The 13,447-nt window shown below is 38.2% G+C and overlaps 1 protein-coding gene across 1 annotated transcript; it reads right to left on the bottom strand.

Annotated features, from left to right (window-relative positions):
• Positions 1 to 420: 420 nt before the first annotated feature.
• LOC102722337 (extended synaptotagmin-1) lies at positions 421 to 9,275 on the bottom strand. The gene is made up of 16 exons (XM_006643634.3): positions 8,778 to 9,275; positions 7,145 to 7,250; positions 6,719 to 6,988; positions 6,392 to 6,466; positions 6,210 to 6,317; positions 5,777 to 5,809; positions 5,610 to 5,699; positions 5,002 to 5,127; positions 4,411 to 4,554; positions 3,882 to 4,292; positions 3,640 to 3,771; positions 2,687 to 2,908; positions 2,316 to 2,591; positions 1,922 to 2,059; positions 1,083 to 1,388; positions 421 to 956 (listed from the first exon to the last, which is right to left on the bottom strand). Exons 3-16 carry the CDS (start codon positions 6,905 to 6,907, stop codon positions 738 to 740), a joined length of 2,469 nt encoding a protein of 822 aa, XP_006643697.1. The 5' UTR covers positions 6,908 to 6,988; positions 7,145 to 7,250; positions 8,778 to 9,275; the 3' UTR covers positions 421 to 737.
• Between the last annotated feature and the right edge of the window lie 4,172 nt (positions 9,276 to 13,447).

Here is a 13,447-nt window from a genome sequence, read left to right as displayed (position 1 = left end):
GATCTCCGATCCATCAGTTGACTTTGCAACAACGGGCAGCCGGCCGGCCATAGCTGGCAGTGCAGGTGATAGATTAGATTAGATGTAGCTGGGAGGGGAGGCGGCAGCAGCTGCCACTGCAGAATGCTTTGATCGGTGTGTCCACTGCCCAACAAATGCTTTCCAATTTAGGCGCCACAAAATTGGTAGCCTTTCGCCGCCCTAGGCTCTGCATGCCCCCCGTGCTTTTCATGTCCAGGGACACCGATGCCTGAAAATGTGGACTATACTGCCACCATGGTAACAGTAATGGAGGAAAAAGATAGGACTGCCGTGTGTACTCCATGGTCCTTGCACTGCACTGCACTGCTGCTACCACAAGGCATTAACCATTAGTCCATTAGGCATGAAACCAACCAGAAGAAACACATCCAGTGGACTAGTAGGAATTTCTGATATATTGGAGTATAGCATCAACTGGATGCAAGAACCACAAGCATTTCAGGTTTCACCTAAATTCAATTTGTGTGTGTATATTGAATTACTGATGTGTACATAGAGTAATTAAGCTACATGAACTGGTTGGTCCTTCAGCACTATATATATACTGCACTGATTTGTGGTCTACTTGCTATGTATCTACTTACATGTTACTCACATATCTGCACTAGAGTATAAATTATACGAAAATTCAGGTCTTTGCCCATGAATACAATTGTGAACGCTATTCTTTGTTCCTGTGTATTGGTTGCTTCTAACTAGTAAGGCATCCTTGCCGGACCAGAGGATGTTCTGACGATTTCAGAACCAAGCTCTTGTATTTTACGCAACAACACCGCTTTCTCCCTTTCAAGCTGCTGTATGTACATATCTTGCTCATCCTGGATGCCTTCCATCTCGGTCAGGGCCAGAGCCAGGGCGTCTGGATCGCCACCCTCCTCAACTAAACCAGTGAATTTCTTCAGGCTATCTCTCATCTGTGGAAAAAAGCACATGATGTTCATCGTAAAATTGTCATGCATATCAAAAGAGGATACCGCGAGGAATGTGGTGCAAGTAAACAAACAGATGTGTCGTTCAAACGAACCAACGAAGCCTCTCACCTGCGATGATATGTTGCGCCCTTTGCCAAAGGGAGATGCATCAGTCTGGAAGCTTGTTTTCTTCTCCAAGTCTGGAACTTTTCGCGTGATCTTTACATGGACTTCACCGCTTCTTACTCCTTGCAGTGGTATCCATTTTTTGACAGGCTGATTTGGAGGAAGCATGCTGTATTCCACAGTGCAGCTGCCTATACTAGCAGTTGGAAGAACTGCATTATGGTCCTTGACATGCAAAATCAGGGGTTCTCCTGTTTCTGGAAATTCAAATGTCTGGTTCCAGTCTGGAGAGAGTGTTTTGTAAACAACCTGCATGGAATGAGTTATGCAGATCAAATGGATTGTTTCTTATAGGGTGATTTAAACACCACATTACTTCTAAGAACAGAATGACCAACATAATTCTCCAGCCTCCAATAAAAAGAACTATCATAGCGCCAAAAGCATGATTTTTTCCCAGTACAATAATATGCTCAAACTAACGGCCTGTTGCTCAATAGTTTCCTCCAGTACGCGAGGAGGTACTGAGGTACCACACTTTCTGAGTTAATTTGGCACCTCCTAGAGTACATTTTTAAAGCCTATTTTCCTATCGAAGTTCTTACATTATTCTAACCAAGCAGACTACTACAGGCTGAAAGGTTTGGAGTAATCTGAATTAATCCTATGCACCATCTGAGGATGCCAGGTGCTGTACTGTGTCAGCATATTTGTTCATTTCTATTATCTCAAACAGCCAACGAATTCAGTATGGCCCACTCATCACATTTCACACATTAGAAAAGCAATGCATGTTGTATTTCCAAATAGACAGTAAATATTAGGAAAGTTCATCAACAAACCTTCGTTCGCTTCTTATTGTTCCCATAGTGCACCCTAACATAAGGATCACTAGTGCCTCTGAGATCAGCAGCAACAAGATCCCTGGCTTCAATTATTACTAGCTCAATCCAGGTAGCTCCAACTCTACCACTTGAAGTCTGCTTAAGAAGAGCAATCCAGAATCCAGAGGAACATCAGTCGACAAAATGGTATAACAGAGAAACTGTATAAAACTATGTTTAGTACAGAATATCAAACATGGTGCTGATAGTGGAGGTTTCACGTGTAACAAAATAGTTGTACTAACATCTAAATTTCAGATTTCTACTGGACATTGGACACCCTCCTAAGAAAAAATATTAGTGATGCCGATCTTCACGATATTAAAAATCAATGCTTAAGGAAGGCAAATACCTTCAGGTCACCGTTGAAATCATTTTTTATTGGCTCAATTTCAAGCCTAATCTCTCCCGAATCCACCTTTTCAAGCGGGACCCATACTTCACGACTATCACCATCTAAAAGTCCTTCCAGATTTACTCTTGCACTGCCAATGCTTTCGTCTCCAAATGTATCTGCACTATAGCATTTTATTTTGAGATATTCACCACCCATGATCTCATCAAACTCAAACTTATCATTCCAAACTGGTCGGGTTGTATGAGATAGTGTCTTTGTTTTGTATAGAGCCTATAGGAAGAAAATGAGATTAGATATGAACTTGTATGGAAGTTGGTGAAGCTAAAAACTTTGGCAACGCCGCAAGGGGCAAGGTAATGACAAACCTTTCCGTATTGCAACTTCACATATGGATCACACTTTCCAGATTTAGCGTTAACTGCAATGGCTCTACCCTCAACTACTGCAACTCTGAGTTTCCGTCCTGTTCTGGACTGAAGCTTTGGCGATATATCAAATGGAGAGTGAGAACCATTGCTCAGAGAATTGCTCAACGTAACTGAGCCATCAGAGAATTGCCATTCTTTTAGCACAAGACTGACAGTGAGCTGCAAGGAAAAAGAGTTTGGAACAGTATTACACTTCCATCCAGACCAAATAAACCAGAAATGGAAAAGGAGCAAGCAATAGCATAGTTAACCACTTTGCAGTTGAATACGTAGGTGAAAAATGAGCACATTACTGTTGGAACCTTCATGAATAGCAACAGTAGAAATGATAAAGGGAGTTATCCACAAATATTGTTAACTTGGGAACAGAAACATAAGGATTCATCATCAAAACCCCCAAATTCTGGTCACTCTAACCTAGTAACCTTTATGTGTTATATGACAATCTACAGAGATCTGAAGCCCAACCAAATAAAACTATTGTTACTTCCACAGGTTATTTCTAGACTAGACACTTTCTTGATCCTCTCTTTTATATTTTATAAATCAACCCAATTGCTAAGACAATTCAACTCAAAAATCAAATGTAGAACAACAGAGAGCATTAGAAGTTTAAGCATGTGAATAGTTAAGGTAATAGAGTCCTAATGTGTGTTACTTCACAGCTTGTGTTGAGCATTTCAAATATGGCATGATTTAAAACCATACAGGCTAGTCAAAATTTACTGGTGGCTCAACAAAATTAGCTGGCACATGTGAATTCAATGCCTATCAATTGGGCCATCATTTTTCAAAGTATTACGGCAGACCTAAAACAAGCTCTTGATGCAAGAAAAACAGTGAGAAGATATCAGTAGTTACTGTGGAGATGTAAAGAGAAAGCAAGGTACCTCTCCCCTAATGTCCTCAAATGGAACCACCATTCCAACTTCTTGTCCACAAAGCTCGGTGTGTTTTGCAACAACACCAGAATTATGTCCTATAGCCCAAAATATTGTAGAACCATCTAGAACATACTTAACCTGTTCACATTAGTTTCATTTCATCAGTATCCTTGGATGTGTAGGAAGAACTACAACTGCCTCATGTGCAATGTAAACCGACTAAAATAAGAAGTTCATCACTATCATACCTTAATCTCGCAGCTTGTCAAGTAGGTGACTTTAACACCACCAGAATCCAATTCATACAGATTAAACTTGACAACACCTGTCTCTCCATGCAGTACCATGTTAAATGTGTTGTTCCATGCAGGATTTGGACCCTTACTTGTACTTGTTTTTCTCATCAAACTACCAACTTCTACCTCAATAAATGCCTGCGCCACCTTCTTGCCAGCAATCCCAGATGTAGAGGCTCCACTTGAGCTTTGGTGGATCCCTAATTCATTAGCAGTGTTTCTGCCTACGTTACTAGCTGAAACAACAGTGACTGAAAGAACACCTCCAACTGCTCGTTTCCTTAAATCTACTGGTGGCAAAGGAAAACATAGTCTGCGAGGCTCAACCATTGTCTTCACTATAGTTTCAGTCAAAAGCTTAACCTGCATGGTTTATGAAGCATCACATTTAGTGTTCAAGTTTCAACATGCAATGGCCGTAATTGTATTAAGACATTGCAAAGATGCCAAGGACTAACTAAAATGGCACACACAAACCCACCAGCCATGTTGAGACACCGGGTAGCTCCATACCAGGAACTGCTTGGCTTCCACCACTTCCAAATGCTACTCCTATCCTGACTTCTGGAGTGGATTCAAAAGAATAAAGAACAGCTTCACCATCAAGGATTGGTAACAGTAGAAGCTGCAATAATACATATGAGACAACTGGACAATGCACTTGGACAAGAAAATAATCATCAAGTACAGATAAAATATTCAGAACAGGAAAGAAAATAAAAGCTTTTAATACAGTGATTCAAGCGCATATCCACACAAAGTATACTGTGCTTTCACAAAATGGTCAAGTGAAATAGCTCAAAATGATGTTGCTGCTTTTTGCAAATTCAGTATAGTGGAAGCCAGCTTAACTGCATTCTTATAACATAATATCATATGTCAACCATTAAGGACGGGAATGACTCCCCAAAACCACTTCTGTTCATCATGATTGTTTATTATAAGCCTAATGAACTCATTGAACAAAGCTGGATATCAGTATTGCCCACTAATTTAAGAGAAGTGTGTCGCAAAATCAACATAAGTGAAATGATAATGTACAAAGAATCAATTGAAAGAGCAAAGGACATACATCTCCCTTGATGTGAATGCTGTTTATAACAATACGAGCAGCGCCAATCAGTGGTTTTGCTAATTTTGCCAAAAACATTACACTCATCTCATTGGTGTCCCAATCAAAACCCAAGCGCATGGCTTTCTGCATATTCAAAAAATGAGAGTTAAAGTATGCAACTGTACAGCCAAAGGAAGTATTCCCCCTGCCTGTCCTACTTCTTACAATGTAATATCATTTAACACGGAACAGTTGACTGCAGGATCAGAAAAGGCTACACAGCATGTTGTAAATACATAATCGTTTTAGATAATGCAACAACAGTTATGAGTCAGTACAGACAGAGGCATAGTTATAATCAGCAAAGGTGAAGAAACTATTAGTGATACTGCAAGCATTAATATATTCAATGACATAGGGATAAGTTCACCAGTCTAATATCCAAAACAGCACGATTCTAAATTAATGAAACAGAAGAAATAAGCTCTGGCGCTATAATTGTGTAGAAACAAAAACAACATAAACAATACTTTCAATAATGATCAGTGCCTGAACCAGTATTTCATCCCTCTTAAGTTTACCATGTGCAAGTATTCCATACATGGTACAGAATATGAGCATCTGACCTGGTCACCTGAAGTCATCCAGCGCATCCCCTGATCCCCCAAAGTAGGTGGACAAGAACCAAGTGAAAATTCTTGTAATTCTATTTTATCCTAGAGAGAGATAAAAGCAGTTAGTACTGCAGTCAGGATAACAACAGAAGAGGATAAACAACTTTAAGATAACTTACTATTAGTTTTGGTTTTTGACGCATTAAACGTTTCTGCAAATTCACAGGGCACTCACTGGTCAGCTAGTTATAAATAATGTAGAATAAAAGACAGTGTGCACCATATCTTGCAATGCATATTGAATATTTGAATATAACAAATTAATAGGAGCAATGGAGGTGAAAGATTTGTTAATGAATTTTATTTTGAGATAATCAACATCATTGAATCAAATGCGGATAATCTCAAATATAATATGTTCAGATACTTCTCCTCATCATTAGTTTCTCCAGATATGGAATGCTAAGATTTAAAAAAAAACCAATGATTGATTATTACATCACACAAAATTATACGGCGTAATAGAATTTTCACAGATCATAGCACATTTATTTTCTATCATCCTAGTGCTCAAAAGCTTCATAAGAAAGATATCAAGATGCAGAAACTGACCTCAACAGTAGATTTAAACTTGATTGACAGTTTTGGTTCCATATAGTTGGGCCAAACTTCTACCAAAAGTTTGTTCAACCACTCACAAGGCTCTATCGGCGTGGTAGGCTACAGGAGATACAGAACCAGTATGACTAAAACATCATGTTTAAAGAGGAAAAAAAATAAGTGAAGGAACACACTGTTGTATTCAGTATAAGATGCTTCCATCGTTTGTTCAAATCTTCTATGGTGGTCCTCCTTTTAAACCTCCCATACTGCATTTGTCATTTTTAAAAATAGTAAGAAGACAGCAAAACTACAAAGACCAGGGTGAAGTGTACGTTTATGTTAATCTTTTCAGAATTATGAGTATTTCACTGCTCAAAAGAATAGATCAACACTTCCAAACACCTAGCTAAGGACTATTCGTCCGACAATTCAGCACGACATCAAAGAAGCCAAGTCAAATTCATCGCAGAACTTCTTCCTTTTTTTTTTCATATGAGCACCATAGCAGAAACAGCTACCTGAATTGTTGCCCACACAGCAGCCGCCAGGGGAACCCAGTTTGAGAACGGCACAACCCACCGTTCAACAAGCCATGCAAACAGGACAAGGGGGACCAGGAAGGGAAGCAAGGGCTGCTCCACCATGACCTGGTTAAGAAATTCTAGCGCATCCTTGGCATGCAGCTTCTTCGCCTTCTTCTTCCCCATCTCTCCTCTCTGCTCTCTGTGGCTTCAGCAATTGGTTCTCTTCCCCTCTCTTCTGGAATGCCACACAACACAGGGGCGGATCTATTGTGGGCGGAACAAAGCAAAGCAAAACAAAAACCATGTTATTAGTCTCCCTTAAATCCAAAAGAGAACCTATCAAAGTGTTCATGATGCAGATTCCAGAGGAGAATAAAGTGCGTGGGTAGAGAGGTGAGAAAAGAGGATGTGGATGCTCACCAGGTGAGGACGAAGGACGACATCGCCCCTGCTCGCAGCGCAGGCGGCGGGAGGAGAAGCCCGTCCTGGGCCGCCGCAAGGGAGAGCTCGCCGGCCGGCTGCCCCCCTGCCGCGTACGGGAGAAAAGAAAGTTACTACTAGTGCTGCTAGACTAGTCAATACAAAAGGCCGGGGTGCATTTTGGTCTTTTCAGGTGGCGGGAATGGTCTTGGTGATCCTAACGTTTCTATGCGACTATATTACAAAATAGTTTTTATCGAATAGTTTAAACTAAATATTGAACTATTTCATAATATCAGAAAATATTATGGACTAATTTGCAAAAAAACTATAGAAAACAGTACAGAAACATGCTCACTTGTTCAAACCCCACCAAAAAAATATATTATGATAAATGGTGATATCCTGTCATATTTTTTTAATTTGGTATATAAGTCAGACATTGCATATATTAGCAAACAATTAATTATAAAATTAAAACTTTATTTAAGTGATCTTAAATTTCTCTAACTTAATAATGTATAGGTAAATACGTCAACATGGTTGGAGGGTTCTATAAATAATAAATGCTTTATGGTAACTAATAGATGCATCACGAAAATATATTTTATTGTGTATTTAATGAAACTAACGTGACATTGTAGATGTTGGTGTATTTTTTAATAAATTTTGTTAAACTTAATGAAGTTTAATTTAGGAAAAGTAAAGGGGTTTATAATATAAAAAGGAGAGAATAAATAACAATAAAAATATATTTAATTTCACTATCTTAATTTATATTAAAATAATTTTATAATATTGATAATATTCTATTATTTTACAAACCAACTAATTTTTTAAATCCTAATTATAAAATTCTAAATTCGCCGCTGATACAACAGAAATTGATTAATATAACTTTTGTTCTTTTGTTGTTTTATGCTTTTGTTTCCACTACTTCGAAGTTCTTGTCACTAACCACCTTTTGCACTGTGAGTATTTCATACCTGTCCACCTACAATTTGGCTCCAATTAATGGGCACAGCAAGATAGACACCTAAGATAAAGCATGAATGATTGCGACCTATTGATCCCGACTTAGATATTTCACCGTTTGTAGAATGGAACAACGAATAGGACACCTCAACGTTTTGCATTCTTTCATGTAGCATGTTCTATTAGCATAAATTAAGAAGAAATTGACCCAATTGATGCCTCCAGCGCAAGTCAACAGCTGGATTAAACCACTAAAATGTCTTCTAGTTCTAGACCACATAAACGAGAGGAAGTCTAAATTGCACAGCAGTTACAGTGTGCGTACGCATCTGACTAACATATTCCATTGAAAACAACCAATCATCATAGAACCACCAGAAGTCACAGGTCACATCCTCTCATGAAAAAACATGTCCATGTTCTTGACAACCCAAATGATAACCTCCATGAAACCCAAAGAGATCACCATAAACTGCACAAAAATCAACTAAAAAAAATGCAATTTAACACTGGCGGTACCTCCCGTAAACCACACGCTCCAAAACGCTACGACCCGGTGGCTGCGCCCATGGAGCTTAATTTGTGCAGAGACTGAGACCAAGCAACCGGGAGAGATGGAGAGGAGCAGATGAGGAGAAGGGGAGTGGCAAAGACGAACCGGAGAAGGCGATGTGGCTCCAATCCACGCACTGGGAAGAAGAAAAGGTTGCTGCTTCCCCCGCGCCAGAGATCGAACGAAACGAACCCGGTTGAGCGCTATGAATTCCTGAAACTGCTTCCAAGATGCCTCCGTTCCGATCCAGCCTGCCACAAACGCATCTGGGGGACCTTGTTGACCACCAGGAATCTCTGAGTTCTTGGGAGAAATTACCAACCCCCCCACCGGCAACTGTCAGAGGGAAGTTGGCAAAGATCAGAGTTTGCAAGTTTGGAATGATTCTATATACTCCACCAAGAACCAAGAAGGCAAGAAGTAGATGGAGAAAATTTATAGTATTTTGTGAGTTGGGGCTCTGAGTTGTTGGAAACGGAGGGGATTGGGCGGCAGAATCGAGTAGTATAGAGATTTCAGTGTGCAGGAAAAAAGAAAGGGAAAGCGTCAAATTTTGGGCTCGTGCGTGTTCGTCTCGTTAGCGCTCTCCTGTGGCTGTGATGTGCCACGGCTGGATCCTTGGTTTGGAATGCGATTGTTTTTGGTTGATCTGCTGCTCCCCTTGCTCTGTTTTTGCTGTTTTTGTTTCTATTTTCAATTTTTTTAACAAAGATTTGACCATCTACCCCGTTTTTCCTCCACATGGTGCGTCTAGAATTATTTTTTTTAAGGCTAGAATGCGGTAGAAGAATATGTACAGTGTTGTTCCGAGAAAGAAGGGAGTGACTGCTTTTAATAAATAAACTAAACGGCATATTAACGAACAATGAATGTGAATAAAAAATTTATATATATATTCTTACAATCTAAAATTCAAATTCAAGATCGGAAAATAAACTTTGGTAAAAAAACTTCCAAATAAAAATTTAAATTTTGGCTTATAAAATAGAAACATAAGCGGAAATATAGAGTGAAAGGTTAAGAACTTTTAGCCTATATATTATGGTATCTTTTTTATAAAAAAACTACAAATGGTGGTTAGAAAAAAAATAAATTTAAGAGGTATAGAGTGGCCATACCATTGGTCCAAGCACAAATTCTTTGACCTAACCGTCGGGCCGTTACCTCTCGCTTGCCAAAAATCCTTTTATTTTAAGTAAAATTGTAAAAAAAAACTAAATGTCACTCTTACCAAATAAGTTGATTTGTTCCAAATAACCATTACTAATTCACTTTAGTTTAAGATTTCTCTCATCACCTTCGTCGATGCTCATATATTTTCATGGATATTTTATGTATGTTCTATATGACCTAACACATCTTATGATCAACGTGGTTACAGAACTTTCTACTTCGGTCGATCTTGGTAACTAGTTATAGTTCTCGTTGTCTTAGGAGCTGGAAGTAGTTGTCACGCATGTGGAGTTGCTCTCACAGTGATGTGCGGACGCTTGGGCTCTGTCCACGCTACCGCTCACTCATCGAGCTAATGTTCCATGCCAGCATCCAGCAAAGTTGTCCATGAGCACGATCGATCCATGAGCACGATTGACTCATGGACCTGGTGTTCAGCTATGACGCTAAGATAGAGATCATCATCGTCGACTTGTCAACACCAGAGCAAGGGTTCTCTAGCTCACCTGTGCAAGCTCATTAAAAAATCATGTGTGTTTTCTATTTATTTGTTAGCTTTAATCGTCGTCGGGAAAGACAAAATGGTTAGCATGTTCAACCCGCTGAACCAACTTGTGTCCCACACCAACTTATATGAGTTCAGTTGTGTTACTTTTAAAAATTGTTTGAGATCGTAACTCAATAGGTATGCCACGAGAGTACGCGAGTAGCTATAATAGGCAGCAATCTCAAACCAAAATGAATCAGTAGGGAGTTATTTGTAACGAATCAACTTACGGGGGCCATAAAATTAAGACTAGGTCACAATGGTGCTTAGAGACAATCACATCGGAGACAAACATAACCGAAGAGCTCATGCACATTTGTGGATTGGAGGCCTTTCTAGAAGATCTTCTAGTAATTCCATATTTTTCTAACAAAAATAAGTTTGTCTTTGCTGTGCTTGGATATGAGAATTTGGAATTTTAAAATTGCAAGCTGACTGGTTTTGAATTTTTTCTTCTTTTTGCGCCAACAAGATCTTTTCACATACAGGTCTCTTTATAGACCGTGTGCGAAAATCGGTTTTCACGGTTGGGTGCTAAACCACCGTATTTTCACCTGAAAAAAAATGCTTTTTCAGGCCGTAGTAGGGCATGATGGTCTGGACTACAGTAGATACGTACGGGAAAGTGTTGTCCGTACGACGCGTTTACGATTCAGCCGCCGTTGCTGCGTTGTTGCCCGATTCAGCCGTTTGTCGCCGTGCGTCGCTGGAATTCCGTCGCCGCGCTGCGGTTAGCGCGAACGTCGCACATATAGCGTTACTCATACGTATGTGCGTACGGAATTGAGGCTTCAGAGCTGTTATTATTAAGCTTCTACCCAAGTATTAATAATTAATATTTATCCTTTCTCTATAAAATTCGTACCCACTTAATATAGTTAATGCTAATTCTCTTTTCTAGTCTTAGGATGATATATGAAAGATGTAAATTGCATCTCTTCACATTACCTCAATCGTTTTTAACCTTAGCATGATTCATCAAGATTGTACAATACATCTCTTCCTCAAAAAACACACCGTTCAACCCATTATTTATAACTTATGGATAATTGATAAAAACACAAAAATATATAAACATATAAAAATCGTAGTATGTAAGAAAAATTTAGAATTCATATCTACTGTATTATCACGCAATTCTCCCGCAACAACAAGTGGGTATCTATCTAGTACTAATTAACACCCAACGTCATTTTCTATTTTGATGGAGCATCGACTGTTCGTTGCTGACATATGCTTAGTGCGCAAGACTTTGTCATCGCACTCTTCTACAAAAAGAAGAAAAACAACAAGAATGTCAATGTTGACGATAGCCTTTTCTTTCAGCCTTTTTTTCCCGTCGAAACAAAAAAAACGTCCTTTGATGAAGCAGCACACGGACATAGACCTCCCATGGCGTCCTTGACAGTTCTTTGATGGAGATGGTAATGGAGAATCAGAATTATCTTAAATCTATAGATTCAAGAAGATGTCTTAAAAAATACAATTTTTATGTGAACTATATTATGAAGCTATAGATTTAGACCATTGTATTGTGAATTATAGATCTAACACTAATTTTAACCCGAAAGATCTAATTCTAAAATATGTAGTAGCTCCGTGATAACATCTCATTAATTATGTAGTTTCACGATATGATGCTAGTTGTTCAGTGAAATATATTCATAAATCAGTAATTTTGTAATAGTTTGAACAACATGTCGTAGTCACGTGAAATTTACTCAAAATTATTTTTACCGTGCAAGGGCCTACTCTGACTTTTGGCCATGTTTAGTTCAAAATTTTTTTCCTAAAAACAACACATCGAATCTTTAAATACCTAAATAAAACATTAAATATATAAACATTAAAACTAATTATACATAATTATATAGTTACGAAGAAAATTGTGAGCCGAATCTTGAGCCTAATTAGACCATGATTAGTCATAAGTGCTATAGTAACCAACCTATATTGATTATGAATTAATTAGTTTCAAAAAATTCATCTCGTTGTTTCAGACGAAATCTAAAATTTATTTTATAATTAAACTATATTTAATACTTTAAATATAGCATGACGTCCTACCTAAACAATTTTGGCTATCTAAACGCAGCCTTACCGTGGCGAGGGAGTGATGAGCCTTGGATCAAATATGATGGCCCAACACATTTTGCACACGTGGTCTGACCTCTGCACGGGGTCAGAGTAGGGTGGGGCCCGGGCGATGTCATCCCAATCTGCTAATTATACGGAGTAGCACACCGTTGACTTTTAGAATCACGTTTGACCATTTGTTTTATTTAAAATTTATATTCAAATATGTAAAGTTATAATTTATAATTAAAGTTTATATAATAATAAATCATATTATAACAAAATAATTAATAATTATATAATTTTTTAATAAGACGAATGTTTAACTGTGGATAAAGTCAACGGCGTCAGATAAAAAAAATATGGAGGGAGTATTTGTTTTTATCTGGCCATGATGCGTCATATCCTCCCGACCTTCCGCAAAGTTACAAAAAAATCTGCCGAAATCAACTTTATTCATACGGATTAATTAAGTGCGATATTATCCGCTCACAATTTGGGCAGACACTAAAACCCAGATAAAAGAGGTTAAAAATTTGTTGCTACCCTCCAACTTTTTAATCCCTACTAGATATAACCGAGGGTGACGTGCATGAATATCTTTCGTGTAATTAATTAAATGCTAACAGTGGGTGAGATGAGATCAACTGTCATGACCGTTAAAACATCCAAAATAACATCTCTGATGTATTTATCTATTATTTAAATACAGAGTCATCCACTTTTTTTCTATCCCACGTTAATAAGAATCACCTTTTTGATAAAAACAAAAAAGTCAAGTAGTTTATTTAAAAAGATCATCATTTTCTCCATATGTTTATGCAGTATATCAATTATCTAGATCTATCTTACTGCACGAGTATATCAATTTGCGTAGGCGAAGAGTAATAGAGAAACCAAATAAAATGTGAGTGGCCTGATGTGATGTTTATATTTGTTTGTAAATTAACTATGTGAAGGAAGTAATATTTTTTTATAT

The sequence above is a fragment of the Oryza brachyantha genome, chromosome 1, assembly GCF_000231095.2.
Source record: "Oryza brachyantha chromosome 1, ObraRS2, whole genome shotgun sequence".
Classification (NCBI taxonomy): Eukaryota; Viridiplantae; Streptophyta; class Magnoliopsida; order Poales; family Poaceae; genus Oryza; species Oryza brachyantha.
This window is presented reverse-complemented; position numbering and strand designations above follow the sequence as displayed.